This window comes from Artemia sp. Qi Xiang Cuo, chromosome 7, assembly GCF_049724085.1.
Source record: "Artemia sp. Qi Xiang Cuo chromosome 7, ASM4972408v1, whole genome shotgun sequence".
Taxonomy (NCBI): Eukaryota; Metazoa; Arthropoda; class Branchiopoda; order Anostraca; family Artemiidae; genus Artemia; species Artemia sp. Qi Xiang Cuo.
This window is the reverse complement of record NC_142800.1, coordinates 56,097,605-56,115,768: the sequence shown is the minus strand read 5'-3', so window position 1 is coordinate 56,115,768 and position 18,164 is coordinate 56,097,605. Positions and strand designations below refer to the sequence as shown.

Below are 18,164 nucleotides of genomic sequence, written 5' to 3'. Positions count from 1 at the left end.
TGTGTGTATGTGTTGGCGTGTGTGTGTAAGTTTTCGTGTGTGTGTGTGTGTAAGTTTTAGTGTGAATGTGTAAGTTTTTGTGTGTGTAAGTTTTGGCGTGTGTGTTTGTAAGTTTTCGTGTGTGTTTGTGTTAGTTTTGTGTGTGTGTTTGTGTTTTATTTTGTGTGAGTGTGTGTTTTTTTTTTTTGGTTGTTTTTTTTTTGTTTTTTTGTGTGTGTGTGTGTGTGTGTGTGTGTGTGTGTAAGTTTTTGTGTGTGTGTTATTTTTTGGGTGTGTGTGTATGTTTTGGTGTGTGTGTGTTTTTAAGTTTTTTGTGTGTGTGTGTGTGTGTGTGTGTGTAAGTTTTTGTGTGCATTTAAGTTTTTGTGTGCATGTAAGTTTTCGTGTGCTTCCCAAATCATGAGTTTCAGACAACACACTCCTATGAGTGGCTAAGAAATCTAGCTCAGAAAAGTCAAAAATAGCAAATTAACCATCCCGAATCATAGGTTTCAGTCAACACACACCTACGAATTGCTATGAAATCCTGCTCAGAAAAGTCAAAAAATATCAAACTAGTCATCCCAAACTATATGTTTCAGACAACAAACACCTATGAAAGGCTAAGAAATCCAGCTCAGAAAAGTCAAAAGTAGCAATCCATCCACCCCAAATCATAGGTTTCAGACACTACACACCTATGAAAGACTAAGAAATCCAACTCAGAAAAGCCTGAAATAGCAACCCACACATCCCAAATCATAGGTTTCAGACACCTCACACCGACGAAAGACTAATAAATCCGGTTATTAAAAGTCGTAAATAGCAAATTACACCTCCCAAACTATTTTTTTCATAAAAAATTCAAATTATTAATTATAGAAAAACTTAGATCAGAAAAGCCTTAAATAGCAAACTACACATCCCAAATCATTATGTTCTGACATCACATACCTATGAAAGGCTAAGAAACCTAGCTCAGAAAAGTCGAAAATAGCAAACTACACATCCCAAATCATAGGTTTCAGACACTACACACCTATGAAAGACTAAGAAATCCAACTCAGAAGAGCCCGAAATAGTAATTTACATATCCCAAATCATAAGTTTCAGACAGCATTCACCTACGAAATACTAAGAAACCTTAGCTCAGAAAAGTCTGAAATAGCCAACTACTCATCCCAAACTCGAAGTTTCAGACAACAAACACCTATGAGTGACTAAGAATCCTAGCTCTGAAAAGTCCAAAAAGCAAACTACACCTCCCAAATCATAATTTTCTGAAAGGACAAACATATGATAGGCTAAGAAATCTAGCTCAGAAAAGTCAAAAATAGCAAATTAACCATTCCAAATCATAGGTTTCAGACACCACTCACCTATGAAAGACTAAGAAATCCAACTCAGAAAAGTCAAAAATAACAAACTACATATCCCAAATCATAAGTTTCACTCAACACACATCAACGAAAGGCTAAGAAACCTAGCTCATAAAAGCCTGAAATAGCAAACTACTCATCCCAAACTATTGGTTTCAGACAACATTCACCTAGGAAATACTAGGAAACCTTAGCTCAGAAAAGCCTGAAGTAGCAAACTACACATCCCAAATCATAGGTTTCAGACAACACACATCAACGAAAGACGGGTGCTCGGGGAGAGCCTTTGAGGGTCTGTGGGTCCCTTGTGGGTGGGTGGTCGTTGGGGAGCGGGGGGGGACCTTGGGGGCCGGGGGGTTGGGCTTGGGGGGCGGGGGAGGGGTGTGGGGGGGGGGGGGGGGCGGGGGGGGGGCGGGGAGGGCCGGGGGGGGCGGGGGGCCCTTTGGGGGCCCGGTGGAGGGCGTTGGGGCCCCGGGTGGGCCTGGGGGCGCTGAATGGGCCTTTGGGGGGCCCTGGGGCGGCCATGGGGGGGTCTGGGTGGGCCTTGGGGGCGCCGGTGGCCCTTTGGGAGCTTGGGGGGGCCTTTGAGTGTCCGGGGGACAGTTGGGAGCCTTGGGGACATTTGGGGCCTGGGGATGGCATTTGGGGGTCTGGGTGGGCCTTTGGGGGACCGGTGGAGGGCCTTTGGGAGTTTGGGGGGCTTTGACGACCGGGGGCTTCCTTCGGGGTTGGGGTAGGAGGATTGGAACCCTTTGGGGTTGGGTTAGAGGACCTCACAACACTGTTCAAATGAAACTTGTGTATTATAACGACCACACTCAAAACCTCCTCCAAAATCTCTTCAAAAATCTTCTTTTAAAATGTCTCTATCTGTTTCGCCGAAATAGTTCCATAACCTGTCTAAAACAGTTTCGCCAAAATTATCCCTAAACGGAATTTCGGCATGTTCCTTTTGTTTGGCATCTCTGTGCTAACGCATTTCAAATTAATAGGAAACCTTCTCGCGCGCTAAAACAATTCATCGCTAAGATGTTTCTTGCCTAATTGTTTCCATGGCCTTTGGTTATTAATATCCTTTGGAGTTCGACCAAAAGAGTTGTTCCCGAGGCAAAGACATTAATGATATGGATCTATTCCTGGAGAAATGTTTCTAGGCGGAAATTTTCAAAGTCTGACAGATGATGTCATTGATTGATTGATCTGTCAAGAAGGGGAAAGTAATTTGTTGTTTCTAAGGGGAATTATTGATTCACGATAGGTGAATTGAGGTCGACTGCACAGGTGTTCCACGGTCGAGGTTGTTGTAAGTGCACGCTCTCAGCGAATGTCAAGGTCGTTGTTTTTGTTGTTGACACACTTTGATTACGCAATCAATTTCTCGGAAATTCACTTCGCGATCGATTACGCAATCAAGTTCTCGGAAATCCACTTCCCCTTCGATTACGCAATCAATTTCTCGGAAATTCACTTCCCCCTCGAGTCCTAGATCAATAACATTGGTCCCGTTAGAATTCAATGCGCAGGTGCAACCTTCGCCCCGGAGCTATTACACATAGAAACATCAAATAACTCGACCTTGGAAAAAGAGGTCATTGACCCCATTACATAATCATTCTCCCTAGGGACTCTATGCCCATATATGGTGTTCGCGTGGGAGTTTTAAAAAAAGTGTCCGGATCGGGATTCGAAGGGGTGGTGTTCTCGTGGGAGTATAAGATAGCCTTCTACTAACTCCAGGTAAGCATTCAGAGTACCACAAGTCATTGTCAAAAGACAAGAACCTGGATTGGATATTTTAAATTGGAGGGGCTAAAGTCAGAGTTAAGGCTGTAAATTCAAAAATAAAAGGAGTTCTGGTCTTGTCTCTTGAGATTCCAAGAGCAAGAATCTATCAAACATAGTAAATATCTAAGAGTCCATTTTTAGTTAACCAACTTTAAAACCCAAGAACCCACTACATGACAGAAATATATAAAAATGAATTGTGCTTTAACCACACTGAAATATAAGGTGTAAAAATTTGCCTAAAGAAAAATAAAACCAGATTCTACCTTTTTCAGAGAAACTTGAGCCAGTTTCACTAAGTTCTTCACACAAAATAAAACTACTTATTGACGAGTCATTTTCCTGTTTAGATTCCTCCTCATAATTCATTCCTTGATACATGCATGCTTAATTGACCATCAATGATGTCTGCAATTAAAACATAAGAATTACAGAAAATATACATATCTTCACAGAAGAGCAGGGGGAACTTCAGCAATAGTAACGAATACCAGTCATTATATTCATTATATTAATTAAAAAAAAAAACTTTAAAAGAAAACTATATGAGTCTTGAACAGTCTTGGAAAGTATAAACAAAATTAAATTGAATATTAGATATATTGTTGAAAGATCGATCAGTTCAAGATTTTTTCTTCACTGTAATTTTTATTTTCATTTTCAATGCTGTAAGAACTGGAAAAGAATAAATTTGTGATATATGAGTAATTCGTTTTCAGTGAAGCACCAATGAAGCAAAAGGCTTTAGGTTTTTACAGTTAAAGAAGGGTGCAGTATCCAAATTTTGTTTGTAGTGAAACTATATTTGTCTTGACCAATCTTGGAAATGACTAATAAATTAAACTGAATGTTTTATGTATAATGATATTAATTGCTGAAAGCTCATCAGTTCAAAATTTTGCTGTAATTTTAATATTTATTTAAAATTAAATAAATTTGTAATAGAAAAAAAAGAAAACATTTGTAATATAATTCGTTTTCAGTAAAGCGCCAATGACGCAGTAGGTTTTAGGCTTCTGCAGTGAGGCGATACCCAAACTCTTGTTTGTAGTTATTTTTATTCGATTCAAACTTGATTTGCATATTAAATTTAAGTTTCACTCGTTTTAAGATTTATTTATTCATTTACATTAATATCTATTGTATGTTTTTTTGTATCGATTGCTTAATTATTTTCTGTTCGTTTTAAGTTTCATTGATGCTTCACTAACAAAATGTTTTTTTTTCGTTGTAAGCTTGATTTTCATATTCAATTCAAGCATTACTCGCTTTAATATGTATTTATTCATTTATATTATTACTTGTTGTATGTTTTCTGCTATGATTGTTTATTTGATTTCTGTTCGTTTTGGGTTTCATTTATTCTTTAATAGTAATTTCTGGTCATTTTGAGTTTGAATTTTTTAATAGGTATTTGTATCTCCTGAGCTTAAGTTTAAAATGGCCATTACTTTTCTTTAAAAAACTTATTTTGGAAAGTTTTTTTTAATTAATTTTTGTTCGTTTTTGATTGCAAAAAGTTTCAAGTTTTTATGGCATGGTGGGGGGGGGGGGTTGCTTACTGTCCGATTATTCTTCCTTATAAAAAACGGATCTAGAACTTTCAATTTAAATCGAATGAGGCTTTTATCAAAGTCTATACGATTACCTCTTTGATAAAAACCTTATATATGAACAATAGACAGCTTGCATAACTTGTGGACAGCGATTGACAACAATGAATGGATTGAAAAATAGCTCCAATAAGGGACCATTTCACTTGCTGACACAAAGGGATCACGACTGTTTGGAATTGACCTTAATAGGATTTTATGTGCCAAAGCAATTTTGCATCTATCCCAGAGTATGTATTTTAACCTTATAATTGGGTAGTTATAATAGATTTACTATGTGTTTTTCCCATACAAAACTTTACCTTATTAAAGTCTTTGGGGTGGGGGCAGTGTAATCGGCATAAAGAAGAAAAATTTAGCGTAGACTGTAGGAGAGGGGGAGGTCGAGGTTGGAGACTCGTTCAATACGGGGCAGAACTACACTTATCTCCTCCGTTCCCGATTGGGAGATTAGACAGATTCATTGGGCTGTAGAATGTTGGACCATTTGAGTTGTGGAAGACCTTAAGACAAAAATACTTTATATTTTCAGTTATTGCAGGATTGATTCCATAGATTGTGGAATGGTGAGCCCCCTGGTCCATCATTTGGGTGAGCGTCAACTCATATTATGCAATTTTGATTAATTGTTCCGTGTTATGTGCATATATTATTCTATATATGCTATTTTGAGTTATACTTTTATCGCATTGCGTTCATTTTTAAGCCTTTAGATAAAAACTGAAACCGTAGCGTAGACAGTGGTGGGGGTAAGTCTCCCCCCTCACATGCATACTTGAGCAGCCCAGAGAAAGTAATACAAATGAAAATAATCCGTCTTTTGAAAATGTCTTTTTTCAAAAGACACGAACAAAATCGTCTAAAGGGATCTGAAGTGCTATCTCTGACATTTCCGTTGATTCTTTATTCCAGTTACTTTCAGATGTAAAATTTATAATATTATCGAATGGGTTTAGTCGTCCCCTCCCTCAATAATTCATATTTGGAAAACCCACCCCTGGGAAATTCTTCCCTCCTCCAAGAACATTTTCTTTTCCTGCTGATAATTCCCCCGCGTTAAATTCCAAACAGCAGAAATTTCCCAGCCGTGGAATATGCTCCCCCAAACATATTCCCCTCAGATAATTTCGGATATTCATAAAAATGGAAACTGAAATTTCTACTCAGCTTTTAAGATCAGAAGCAATGCTATAGCGTTACCTAAGTAAAGAGCCATAAGGGTTCAATGAATTAATACTTATTTTTTTCCAGGGGCACTTTATGTGGAAGAGGTGGTCGCATAAACTTTGGAACGGGATTCACTGAATTACAAATTAAAATTTATAGCACCCTTACCCCAGGGCGGATCCAGGATTTTTCAGGGGGGGGGGCAAAATAGGTTGATCCGATAAACTTGCGTTAGGAGCAAGTTTAATTAACGCAATCTTGCGTTAATTAACGTTGGGGGGGGGGGCTCGCCCCTTCCCTGGATCCGCCACTGCCTTACACTCTCTGTTCCTTTCCTTGTTAGGGAGAAGAGCAGATGCCTAATAGGTGTGTGTTAATAATAAAGCATTCTAACTCTCATTGGGCCTTCAGGTATAAACAGAATTAGTTCAAAGGAAGGGGTGGGGAAAAGGGCGCGGGGGTTTATTTGCCCTTCGATCACTTTTGACTCTCAAGAGCTCGACTAGAACTTCCAATTTCCAATCAAATGAGCCCTCTCTGAAGTTTATACGAGAATCGCTTCCTGACCCCGGGGGGGTTTGTCGACGCCAGAGTTTTGTTACTTAACCTTTCAACTATTTTTAACAAAATGGTATTTTTAACCCTTGCATATAAGGCACCTCTGGGGGAAAAATAATAAAAAATATTGAAGCTATATAAGATTTATTCATTTATTTATGTTTGCACAGGTTATCTTTATGTTTGTAAGATAGTTAATTTTAATTTCTGTTCGTTCGTGGTTTTGTTTATTCTGTAACAGTAATGTCTGATCTTTTCGACTTTTAACTATAACAGCAATTAATTTCTGTTGGTCCTGAGTTCAATATGGCTCTTTAATTTTCTTAGAAAACATCTTTTTATGTTAAGTTTTTTTAAATTAATAATGATAAAATATTGGATCATTACGGCCTTTCCTATAAACAACTTAATTACATGCCTCTGATAAATCAAACGTGCTTGTTTCTCGCAACAATGAATGGATCGAAATAATACCTTCAAAGAACAGTAGTTAGGCTATTCCATTTGTTGATGCAGAAACAACAGGATCGTTTTGATTAGACCATTTTTCAGATTTTTTGTGCCACAATAATTTAGCATTTATCGCAAAGTATGTATTTTAACCTTATTTTAAGTATGGCTGTAATTTTAAGCATTTTATAATATATTTATTATGTGTTCTTCCCACACAAAACTTTGCTTTATTAAAGCCTTTGGGGTGGGGGCAGCGTAGTTGGCATAAAGAAGAACAAATTTAGCGTAGACAGCAGGAGAGGGGGAGGGGAGGTTGGAGACTCATCCAGTATGGGGCGGAACATCACTTATCTCCTCCCTTCCCGATTTGGGAGATTAGACAGACTCATTGGGCTGTAGAATGTTGGACTGTTTGAGTTGTGGAAGACGTTAAAATACTCAAAAATACTTTATATTTTCAGTTATTACAGGATTGATTTCATAGATTGCGGAACGGTGATCCCCCTGGCCCATGATTTGGGTGAGCCTTAACTCATAATATGCAATTTCGATTAATTGTTCCGTGTTATGTGCATATATTACTCTATATATGTTATTTTGAGTTATACTTTTATCGAATTGCGTTCATTTTTAAGCCTTGAGATAAAAACTGAAACCTTAGCGTAGACAGTGGTGGGGGGGAAGTCTCCCCCTTCACATGCATAATTGAGCAGCCACAGAGAAAGTAATAAAAATGAAAATAATCTGTCTTTTTTCAAAAGACACGAACAAAATCGTCTAAAGGAACCTGAAGTGCTATCTCTGACATTTCTGATGATTTTTTATTCCCGTTATTTTCAGATGTAAAATTTAGAATATTATCAAATGGGTTTAGTCGTCCCCGCCCTGAATAATTCACATTTGGAAAACCCAACCCCTGGGAAATTCCTCCCCCTTCCATGAACATTTTCTTTTCCTGCTGATAATTCCCCCGCGTTAAATTTCACCCAGCAGAAACTTCCCAGCCGAGGAATATGCTCCCCCAAACATATTCCCCTCAGATAATTTCTGATATTCATAAAAATGGAAGCTGAAATTTCTACTCAACTTTTTAGGTCAGAAGCAATGCTATAACGTTACCTAAGTAAAGAGCCATAAGGGTTCAATAAATTAATATTTATTCATTTTTCCAGGGGCACTCCTTTTTTTTATTTTTAGGGGGGGGGGTGCAAAATAGTCTGATCCGATAAACTTGTGTTAGGAGCAAGTTTAATTAACGCAATCTTGCGTTAATTAATTAAATTACATTACTTTCGACTACATTAGGGGGGTGCCCCCCTCGCCCCTCCCTTGGATCCGCCACTGCCTTACACTCTCTGTTTCTTTCCTTGTTAGGGAGGAGAGCAGATGCCTAATAGGTGTGTGTTAATACCAAAACATTCTAACTCTTATTGGGCCTTCAGAAACAGAATTAGTTCAAAGGAAGGGGTGGGGGGGTGCTATTTAATCCCTCTTGATTATCGCGAGTATTTCGGGTCTAGGCTGTTTTTATGAAAGGAAAATTGGGGGATTTTACCAAGGGCGATTTTCCTGGGGAAATTTTACGACGGTTTGGGGAGACTTCGGGGGGAGGTGGAGTTTAAAGACCTGTGTTACTGCAAAATAAACTAAAAATTTTCATTATTTTCGCTTCATTTTCTTAAATTCTGATTTTTGATTCTTATTCATTTCTTTGGAGTAATTTACGGCGTATTTGACTACAATTTGAATGTAAAAGCAAAACAGTTATTTTTGGTATTTATTCAAGAATTTCGTTTAAAATATGAAATAAAGAGCGTTTCAATGACGAAATGTTATATTATATCCAGTTTGGATCCGATTTATTGGTTTTACTTTAGCGGAGGAAAAATACGGTTTGACCTCGGGGAAATGCAAAATAATTTTTTTTTACACCAAATGTTTAGAAAAATCAGCTTAATCACGCAAAAAATCCCCCCAATCTCCTTTGCACAACTACCCAAAATCTCCCTTGAAGGGGTAAAATGAGGGGGGAAATCGGAATTTCTATTTGGACTTATTTTTGGGTTTAAGGGGTCGTTTTCTATGAAATCAAGCACGAAGAATCCGAATCCAACGTCAAAAATCAAGTTTTCCGTACCTCAGTATCAATTTTCACCTTCACGGAACGGGGGGGGGGGGGGGGGTAAAGTACGCAAATCATTATTTGCCGAATTCCTTCGGCTAAAGGATCATTTTATATCAAATAAAGTACTGTGTTGCCAAAAATTAGGTCAAAAAGCAGTTGTTTTTTTTACTGTTTACCTCATTTCCACCTCTAAGGGGTCTGTAATATGAGGGGTTGTTAAGTATAATATCTTGAAAAACCACTTCTTTAATCGAGATCAAAGCTTCAGATCAATCAGTTATAAAAAAAAACGTTTAGAACTCAGGTAAATTTATCACAAGAGCATTTTGATTTTAAAGCACAACCTGAAGCTAATTCTTCTTCATGCTCGTCTTCGTTATCGTCCTCATACTGTCGTGCTGCAGTATTAGTACATAACATCCCATAACATTTGCCACAGGGAAAGCTGCAGAGTAAACTGTTCCAACTGCGGCTCAATCTGAGCGACTCACACCCGCTGGTGCACTGGCACCGCACCATCTTCAGTAGGTTCTCCGATGCTGGTGAAGCATCTGTCATAATGGGAAGATACAAATTCCGTGACGAAGAGAGGCGCCAACCCCACTCATCGGGCTTTAGTGAATTTGACGTGTCTTGCCACTTCATTATTTGAAAATAGCACCGGTAAAAGTGATACTTTGCGGCAGCCAAAGTCGGTGGAAGCCGCTCTGTCTGAACTAAAGCATTTGCACTTGCAACCCGCACTGTAAATGCTCACAACCGGAAATCCTCCAGGGTCTTCTCATTGCTTTTCCCTTTGTATATGCGGAGCAAAGCTTTCTCTCCAGCTTCGGCAATCTTCTGGTGGTTGGATCCTGGTGTCATGAAGATCTTGCAAGCATCCTTAAAAATCCCACTGCTGGTTTCCCTACGCCGTGAAGTCTAGATGTTGTATCGCAGCCAGACATTGCGTGGCAGACGAGTAGATTTTCTGCTGCTTCGGTTCCTAGTTTGTTCTTGATCCTTTTTATGTCGTACACTCGTCCGTTATTTCCATGTGTTTCTGTCTGCATAAAGATATCACATGCATCAAGCTTGGCATGGTACAGCAGAAGGACTAATAGGTCGGTATCATTCCCAATCAAAGTGGTCGATAAAGTTGCAGCGCAACTGACTTCAGTTTGTACAACTAAGACATCGGCATCATTCTGAGCATGTAGAACTTTGAATCCTGAGTTCGCCAGCCTCTCAGTAAGTAGGTCGATGAAGCGTTGTTTATTTTTGGGAATTCTTAGAAATTCCTCTTTACTTTTGACGATCTTCATGTTAGGAGAGAATTCAATCGTTTGCACACGACAAACCTTTGGTTCTTTTCAGCTGTGTGCACTTTTTCGTCGTCGGTGTATCAGTGTAAGATTCAAAAACTACCGCAACCCGGCCGAAATGTCTTGTGACATAATCTACGTAAGATCCTGCCACCTAAGAATATGTGGATCCGGCAGTCCACGGGTTCTTATGGACTAGCCAGCCACCTTCCAAAACTCCCTGGGAGGATGGCAATATCATTGGACCCTCAAGTCCCTCAATCTTCATCAGTGTATTTGTTAGAGAGGCTTTGTCGGCTGTCCTCATCACCTCGGACGAACTAAAGAACGATGGTGGAAAAGTACAGAGCTCGAACGACAGAACCTCATTCAAGTCAGAACCACTGGTACTAGCCACTGCATCTAGACGTTGAAAGATTAGAGCAGGGTCGACCATTACTCTCTCGCTATCTATCACCATAGATGACTTCTCAGCCATAGTTACAGCTTTCTCTTTTCTCCTGAAAACATATTTGTCAATGTCTTTCGCTTCCATATCCTTCAGAATCGTTTCTCCCACAGATTTGGCATCGTTCTGCGTTTACAGATGATGATGCGCGGACACCAGTAACCACGTTCAACAGCAGTGATTCCTGCCTGAAGGGTTCTAGGGTCTCAATGTATCGAACTATTTTTTCGATGTCTGCAATGTCTCTAGCTCTCCTCGAAGATATCTCTACTGCGTGATTTCAATAGTCAACTTCGCGAAGCCAGTCAGTTTTTGCATGCGTTCGTTAACCAGAACCAAAGTAGGCATAGCATATATCCAAATTGTCCGCTGTAATTCAGTCATGCCTCTCGTCAGACCGCCACTCGTTTTCATACTTCTCATTAACGTCTGTTCGATTACCAAATCAGGAGAAAGTGCTGCCCAGTAGTTCTTCGGAAGAACAGGTACTCCTGTAACGTTCTGTACTACTCTGGGTTGTCTTTCCTCAACTGAAACATCAACTGGACGAACATCCAAGCATACTTCGTGCAAAGTTTGTGGCCGGAAGCATCAAAGTAAAGAAGCATTTCCAACAACGACTGTAGATAAAGCTCAAGGATGCGACTTCGTTCAGCTCTCAGGTTCTTTTTCAGGATTCCGAGTAAGTCCAGATACTGAAACCAAAGACGGGCAGTTCTGGACTCGGACAATCGTTCTTTTGCACTTTGAACTAATTCATAGATAAGCTCTGCTGCTTCCAACACCTGCGCTTCGTCGATGGCATCTCCTTCAAGGAGCTATTCGTACGCCTGTTTTGCCTTTTCAAGGGGCTCTGGTAGCAAGTCATTGCCATCAAACGCTCTGTTACCCAGTTCTGATGATAAAAGGTTCGCATAAAGGGCTACCTCCAACAGACCATGGCCTCGCACTGCAGGAGAGACAGCTTTGCCTTGTAAAATACTACGCCCAGTGTTAGGTGCGTATACTTGACTTAGGATTTCCAAAAGTCAGCTATAAGGAAGCTAATGGCCCCTAGGAAACTCATGCGTGTGTGAAATCCACCCAGGACAACACTAGTATTTTTTAAAGCACTTGTGGCAGGCTCTGCATCGACGATACACTTCGCCTTCCAGTAAAGCGGTTGGTCAAAGGTAATGACTATAGTTTTTCCTGCTCGATTAGCGCGCTCGTTAGCATGCATAAGTTTAGAATAAATACAAGAGATATCGCTTGGGTTGTGGTTAATCATTATCAAAAAACGAATATTTGATTTTCCCGGATGAGGTAGCTTTTGGTGCATTGACCACATAAAGGCCGACCAGCTCATGTATGAAGTTTTGAAAAAACCAGAGATGCGCCAGAGCGTTTCAACCTCCCAATCATTGTCATAATCATCACCATTTTTTGTCAAGCAAACAAAAGTCCTGTGTTGTGACATGGCGGGTGTTTGGTAAGTGAAGAATGGCACGATACCCATTCACTTCAACTCATCTTCACTTACTTCTTTTCTTGGCACTAAAAGCTCCGTTACTGGCAACTCGGGTGTAGACACTTCAAAAAGTCTCATTCCAGGAAAGGTATTCAGGCCGTCGATAGTAGCAATATCATGATTGACGTTGTCTCCTACATTCTGAAAAAAATGTGCTTTCTCTCTCTAATCTTCCAAAAACGTTTGATTTACTGTTTGTTCAGTCAATCCAGGCACAATCAAATCAGATTTCAATCCATCGCCACCTAGAAGAACAAACTCAGTTTGAATGATAAACAGTAGATGGCATTACATAAATGAAGTTGAAAAGCAGAAATGATTATACGCTCTTTTCAAAAATCAGAAGCATAATCTTAAACACTATCTCACTAAATACTTCTACTCAACGCTCGCGGATCCCAGTTTATTCTTTTATATTTGTTTGCAGGAGTAAAAAAAAACGGCACAAACCTTGTATATAGCCTTGAACACACCAGTCTTATAGCAAGTACTATGGCAGATGGCTCCACTGATTATAAAGAATAACACTAAGGAATGGAAACTGCAAACTGAGGGGGGGGGGGGGGGAGTCTGGAATACTGGTTTGAAATTAAACTGTTCGAGACTCGTATTCTAAGGTGCCATTCCCAGCTTGATAGGAAATGGTGAATCAACCGACAAGTGATTAAAATAACTAGTTCATGCTGGTCAACTTTCACAGCCGTTTTAGGTAAGATTAGGTACTTGACCAAGTAAAATCAAGTTTTTAACTTCATTTTCGAATTCGCCGCCATTGATTTCATAGAAAAAGACCATATAATCCAGCAGTGTCTTAATTTCAAGTTTTGCCAAACCCCCCCCCCTCTGCCCTTTATGGGTGGAAATGGGCATTAGGGTACTGACAAATTAAAATCTGAATTCATATTTGGATTCAACATGCTTGATTTGATAGGAAACAACTATTTAAACTCAAAAATATGTATAACCACAAAAATCGATTTCCCCCTTCATTTTCCCCCTTCAAGGGCGAATTTGGGATACTTGCGCAGGGAGGATTAGGGGGATTTTTTTGTGATTAAGCTAATTTTTCTGAACATTTTGGCGTAAAAAAAAGTTCTATTGCAATTTCCCCGAGGTTTGACCATTTTTTCCGTATCTTTCCTCCACTATTTATATTTGAACTCTGCGAAATCAAGAAAGGTTAAGACACGCGATATAGGCTATACATGATTGTTTTGTTCTTTTGATTCTTTTGTTAGGGAGGAGGGCAGATACCTACTAGGTGTGTGTTAATACCAAAACATTCTAACTCTCATTGATATTAAGGCATATACAGATTTTGTTCAATGGAGGCAGGAGGGGGTGCGGTAAAGATCGACTCTACATCTACATCAATTAATTCTGGTAATTCTGTAATAAAATTAATTCTGGATGTAAATTCTGTAATAAAAACATAACATTTATTTCTTTTCAAAATCATTGTATTCTTTTTTTTAAGTATTTTTTCATTTTTAATTTTTCGGTCAAATAGTATAAACGAAAAATCCGAATGCACATTTGTTGGGCATTCCAGTCAGCACACGTAAAAAGAAGAAATCTAATAACGGGTCTTGATTCAAAATGTACAGTGGGTAACTAGGCTTAATAATAATAATAATAATAATAATAATAAATGACCGGTCTTAATTAGAAATTGAAACTCTTACTACTACTAATGCCATACCAAGGATTTTGGTTCAGTGGAGGGGGGTAATTTTTTTGTTAGGGGGGAGAGGTAGAATAAAAAATTGAAGAAAACGTCAAAAGTGTATTTTTATTCATTTTTATTACGTTTTTACGAGTCTGACAAACATTTCGCTTGGGGGAATTTAAACCTTTCAATCCTTCCCATGAAGACAGCCTTGAGTATTACTACTACTAAAAACTTACCACAACACCAAATCACCTGACGTTACCTCAGCTACGCACACTCATCATGAAATATATTGCAATTATTTATTGGCATTGAACAATTTTTGAGTAAAATCAAGCCGATGGCCCATTGATTTTTAAAGAATTCCATTTAAAAAATCTATTAATGAGATGTGTTACAAGCAAAATTTTAAAATAAATTTATAAATTTCAAGCCAAAATTTGTTAATGATACATAATCCTATGTAAAGTCAATTTAGTTGTAGTTCTAATAGAACATTATATAAAGTTTATACATGCTTTTGTTTCTATATGAATTTTTTTTGGTAATCATCAGTTTTTTTCTCAATTTCTATATACATACAGTCAGTAACACTATCAAACGGACAGCAGACTTTTCAATAATGGAATGTTTTTCTATAGTAAGATGACATCTCAGTACTTTAAAGCATACAGCATACCATATTGCTATTATCTAACTTTTCAAAGAATTCCATTTAAAAAATCTACCAATAAGACGTATTACAAGCAAAATTTTAAAATAAATTTATAAATTTCAAGCCAAAATTTGTTAATGATACATAATCCTATGTAAAATCAATTAAGTTGTAGCTCTAATAGAACAGTATATACAGTTTATACATGCTTTTGTTTCTAAACGAATTTTTTTTGGTAATCATCAGTTTTTTTCTCAATTTCTATATACATACAGTCAGTAACACTATCAAACGGACAGCAGACTTTTCAATAATGGAATGTTTTTCTATAGTAAGATGACATCTCAGTACTTTAAAGCATACAGCATACCATATTGCTATTATCTAACTTTTCAAAGAATTCCATTTAAAAAATCTACTAATGAGATGTATTACAAGAAAAATTTTAAAATAAATTTATAAATTTCAAGCTAAAATTTGTTAATGATACATAATCCTATGTAAAGTCAATTAAGTTGTAATTCTAATAGAACAGTATATAAAGTTTATACAAGCTTTTGTTTCTAAATGAATTTCTTTTTGGTAACCATCAGTTTTTTTCTCAATTTCTATATACATACAGTCAGTAACACTATCAAACGGACAGCAGACTTTTCAATAATGGAATGTTTTTCTATAGTAAGATGACATCTCAGTACTTTAAAGCATACAGCATACCATATTGCTATTATCTAACTTTTCAAAGAATTCCATTTAAAAAATCTACCAATAAGACGTATTACAAGCAAAATTTTAAAATAAATTTATAAATTTCAAGTCAAAATTTGTTAATGATACATAATCCTATGTAAAGTTAATTAAGTTTTAGTTCTAATAGAACAGTATATAACAGTTTGTTCATGCTTTTGTTTCTAAATGAATTTTTTTTGGTAATCATCAGTTTTTTTCTCAATGTCTATATACATACAGTCAGTAACACTATCAACCGGACAGCAGACTTTTCAATAATGGAATGTTTTTCTATAGTAAGATGACATCTCAGTACTTTAAAGCATACAGCATACCATATTGCTATTATCTAACTTTTCAAAGAATTCCATTTAAAAAATCTACCAATAAGATGTATTACAAGCAAAATTTTAAAATAAATTTATAAATTTCAAGCCAAAATTTGTCAATGATACATAATCCTATGTAAAGTCAATTAAGTTGTAGTTCTAATAGAACAGTATATACAGTTTATACATGCTTTTGTTTCTAAACGATTTTTTTTTTGTAATCATCAGTTTTTTTTCTCTCAATGTCTATGAACATACAGTCAGTAACACGATCAAACGGACAGCACACTTTTCAATAATGGAAATTTATAACCTAGCTGCCTCCATTATATGACCTGAAAGGATAAGTAACAATTAATTAAACAAACTTATATAGGTGACTACCATGGAAATAAAGTCTATAGAGCTGTGGGACTCAGACACATATTTACATGTGCTGTTAGTGGGAGGATAAGGGGTCGGGTTTGATGCTAGGGGGTGGACAGGGTTGGCTGTGTAAAACCTTTACATTGGAGCAAAGTTTTCGCGAATCTCAGTGCATTTATACACAACTAGCAGCGCATCCAAAATATCCAGGATCAAACATACCCTATTTTCCTCATAAGAAAACCTTATATGTCACTGTAATTTTTTTGCCTTAGGAATATTTTGAACTAAAATAGCTATTCAAAATTTGATCCATTTGAGGAAAAAAGGTGTAAGGGGGGGGGGGGGTTGTGCCCGCTCAAAATTTTTGACTCTTAAAATGGTATGTGATACCTAGTCGAATGAGCTGTTTTTTGAAAATGAGGAGTTCTTAGAAGAAGGCCCAATAAAACATTAAGGCCTAATGGCCTTTATGAATTTTGGTTTTCTACTGTCTAAAATTTAGTAACAGAAAAAAATTAATTAAAAAAAACTAAAAAAACCTTATATAAGAGATAACCATTAACAAGCAGTATATAGACCCATCCTCCCATATGCGCTACAAATGGGAGGATATTAGGGGGTCGGGTTTAATGTTAAGGGGTGGGCGGACGGGGTTGGATGTGCAAAACCTTCCAGTTGGTGGCCCTGTTTCACTGATCTTATTGCAAAACTAAACAGAAAAAATTCATCTAGAAAGAATTATATAATCGCTGCAGTATATAAACCAATTCTCCCCAATCCAATCCATTTGCGCTGCAAATGGGAGGATATTAGGGGGTCAGGTTTAATGCTAAGGGGTGGGCGAGCGGGGCTGGCTGTGCACAACAAAATGAAGAGTTTTTAGAAAAAAACAATAAAACATTAAAGCCCTATGGTCTTTATGACCTTTGGTTTTCTATTGTCTAAAACTTAGTAACAGAAGAAAATTAATCTTAAAAACTAAAATAACTTTACACAAGAGATAACTATTAACAAGCAGTATATAGAGCTATCCTCCCATTTGCGCAACAAATGGGAGGAGGGGGTCGGCTTCAGTGCAAAGGGGTGGGCGGACGGGACTGGCTGGGCAAAACCTTCCAGTTGGTGGTCCTGTTTTCACTGATCTTATTGCACAACTAAAAAAACAATAAAACATCAAAACCTTATTGCCCTTATGGCAATGAGGAAATCCTTTTATACGGAAGCAAAATCTACAAACAGAAAAAATCCTTTCAGTATCTAGAGAGAATTATATAATGGTTGCAGTATGTAGAGATATTATCCCATTTGCGCTACAAGTGGGAGGAGGGGTCGGATTTAATGCTAAGGGGTGGACGGACGGGGCTGGCTGTGCACAACCTTTTCGTTGGTGGCCCTGTGTTCACTAATCCTAGTGCACAATTAAAAAAACAGTAAAACATCAAAACCTTATTGCCCTTATGACCTTTAGTTTTCTATTGTCTAAAACTTAGTAACATAAGAAAATTAATCTTAAAAAACTAAAATAACTTTACACAAGATATGACCATTCACAAGCAGTATATAAAGCTATCCTCCCATTTGCGCTGCAAATGCGAGGATATTTGGGGGTTGGGTTTAATGCTAAGGGGTGGGCGGGCAGGGCTGGCTGTGCACAACAAAATTAGGAGTTCTTAGAAAAAGACCCAATAAAACATTGAAGCCTTATGGTCTTTTTGGCCTTTTGTTTTCTATTGTCTAAAACTTAGTAACAGAAAAAAATTAATTAAAAAACTAAAATAACTTTACAAAAGAGATAACCATTAACAAGCACTATATAAGGCTATCCTCACATTTGCACTACAAACGTAAGAATATTAGGGGGTCGTGTTTAATCCTAAAGGGTGGGCGGACGGGGCTGGCTGTGCACAACCTTCCCGTTGGTGGCCCTGTTTTCACTAATCTTAGTGCACAACTAAAAAACAATAAAACGTCGAAACTTTATTGCATTTATGACCTTCAGTTTTCTATTGTCTAAAACTTAGTAACATAAGAAAATTAATTTTAAAAACTAAATTTATTTATTAATTTACATTAATATCTATTGTATGTT

At 37.6% G+C, this 18,164-nt stretch overlaps 1 protein-coding gene across 2 annotated transcripts in view; it reads right to left on the bottom strand.

Moving 5' to 3' along the window:
• Nucleotides 1-18,164, bottom strand: part of LOC148950466 (uncharacterized) — a 100,546-nt gene that overhangs the window by 51,496 nt on the left and 30,886 nt on the right. The window contains exon 2 of one of the 2 annotated variants that reach the window (XM_089091622.1): nt 3,410-3,551. In XM_089091622.1, the coding sequence (XP_088947748.1) occupies nt 3,410-3,524 (115 nt within the window). In that variant the 5' untranslated portion in view covers nt 3,525-3,551. Of the gene's footprint in view, nt 1-3,409; nt 3,552-18,164 lie in introns of those variants that run through there. The other variant, XM_089091623.1, reaches the window with a different exon arrangement.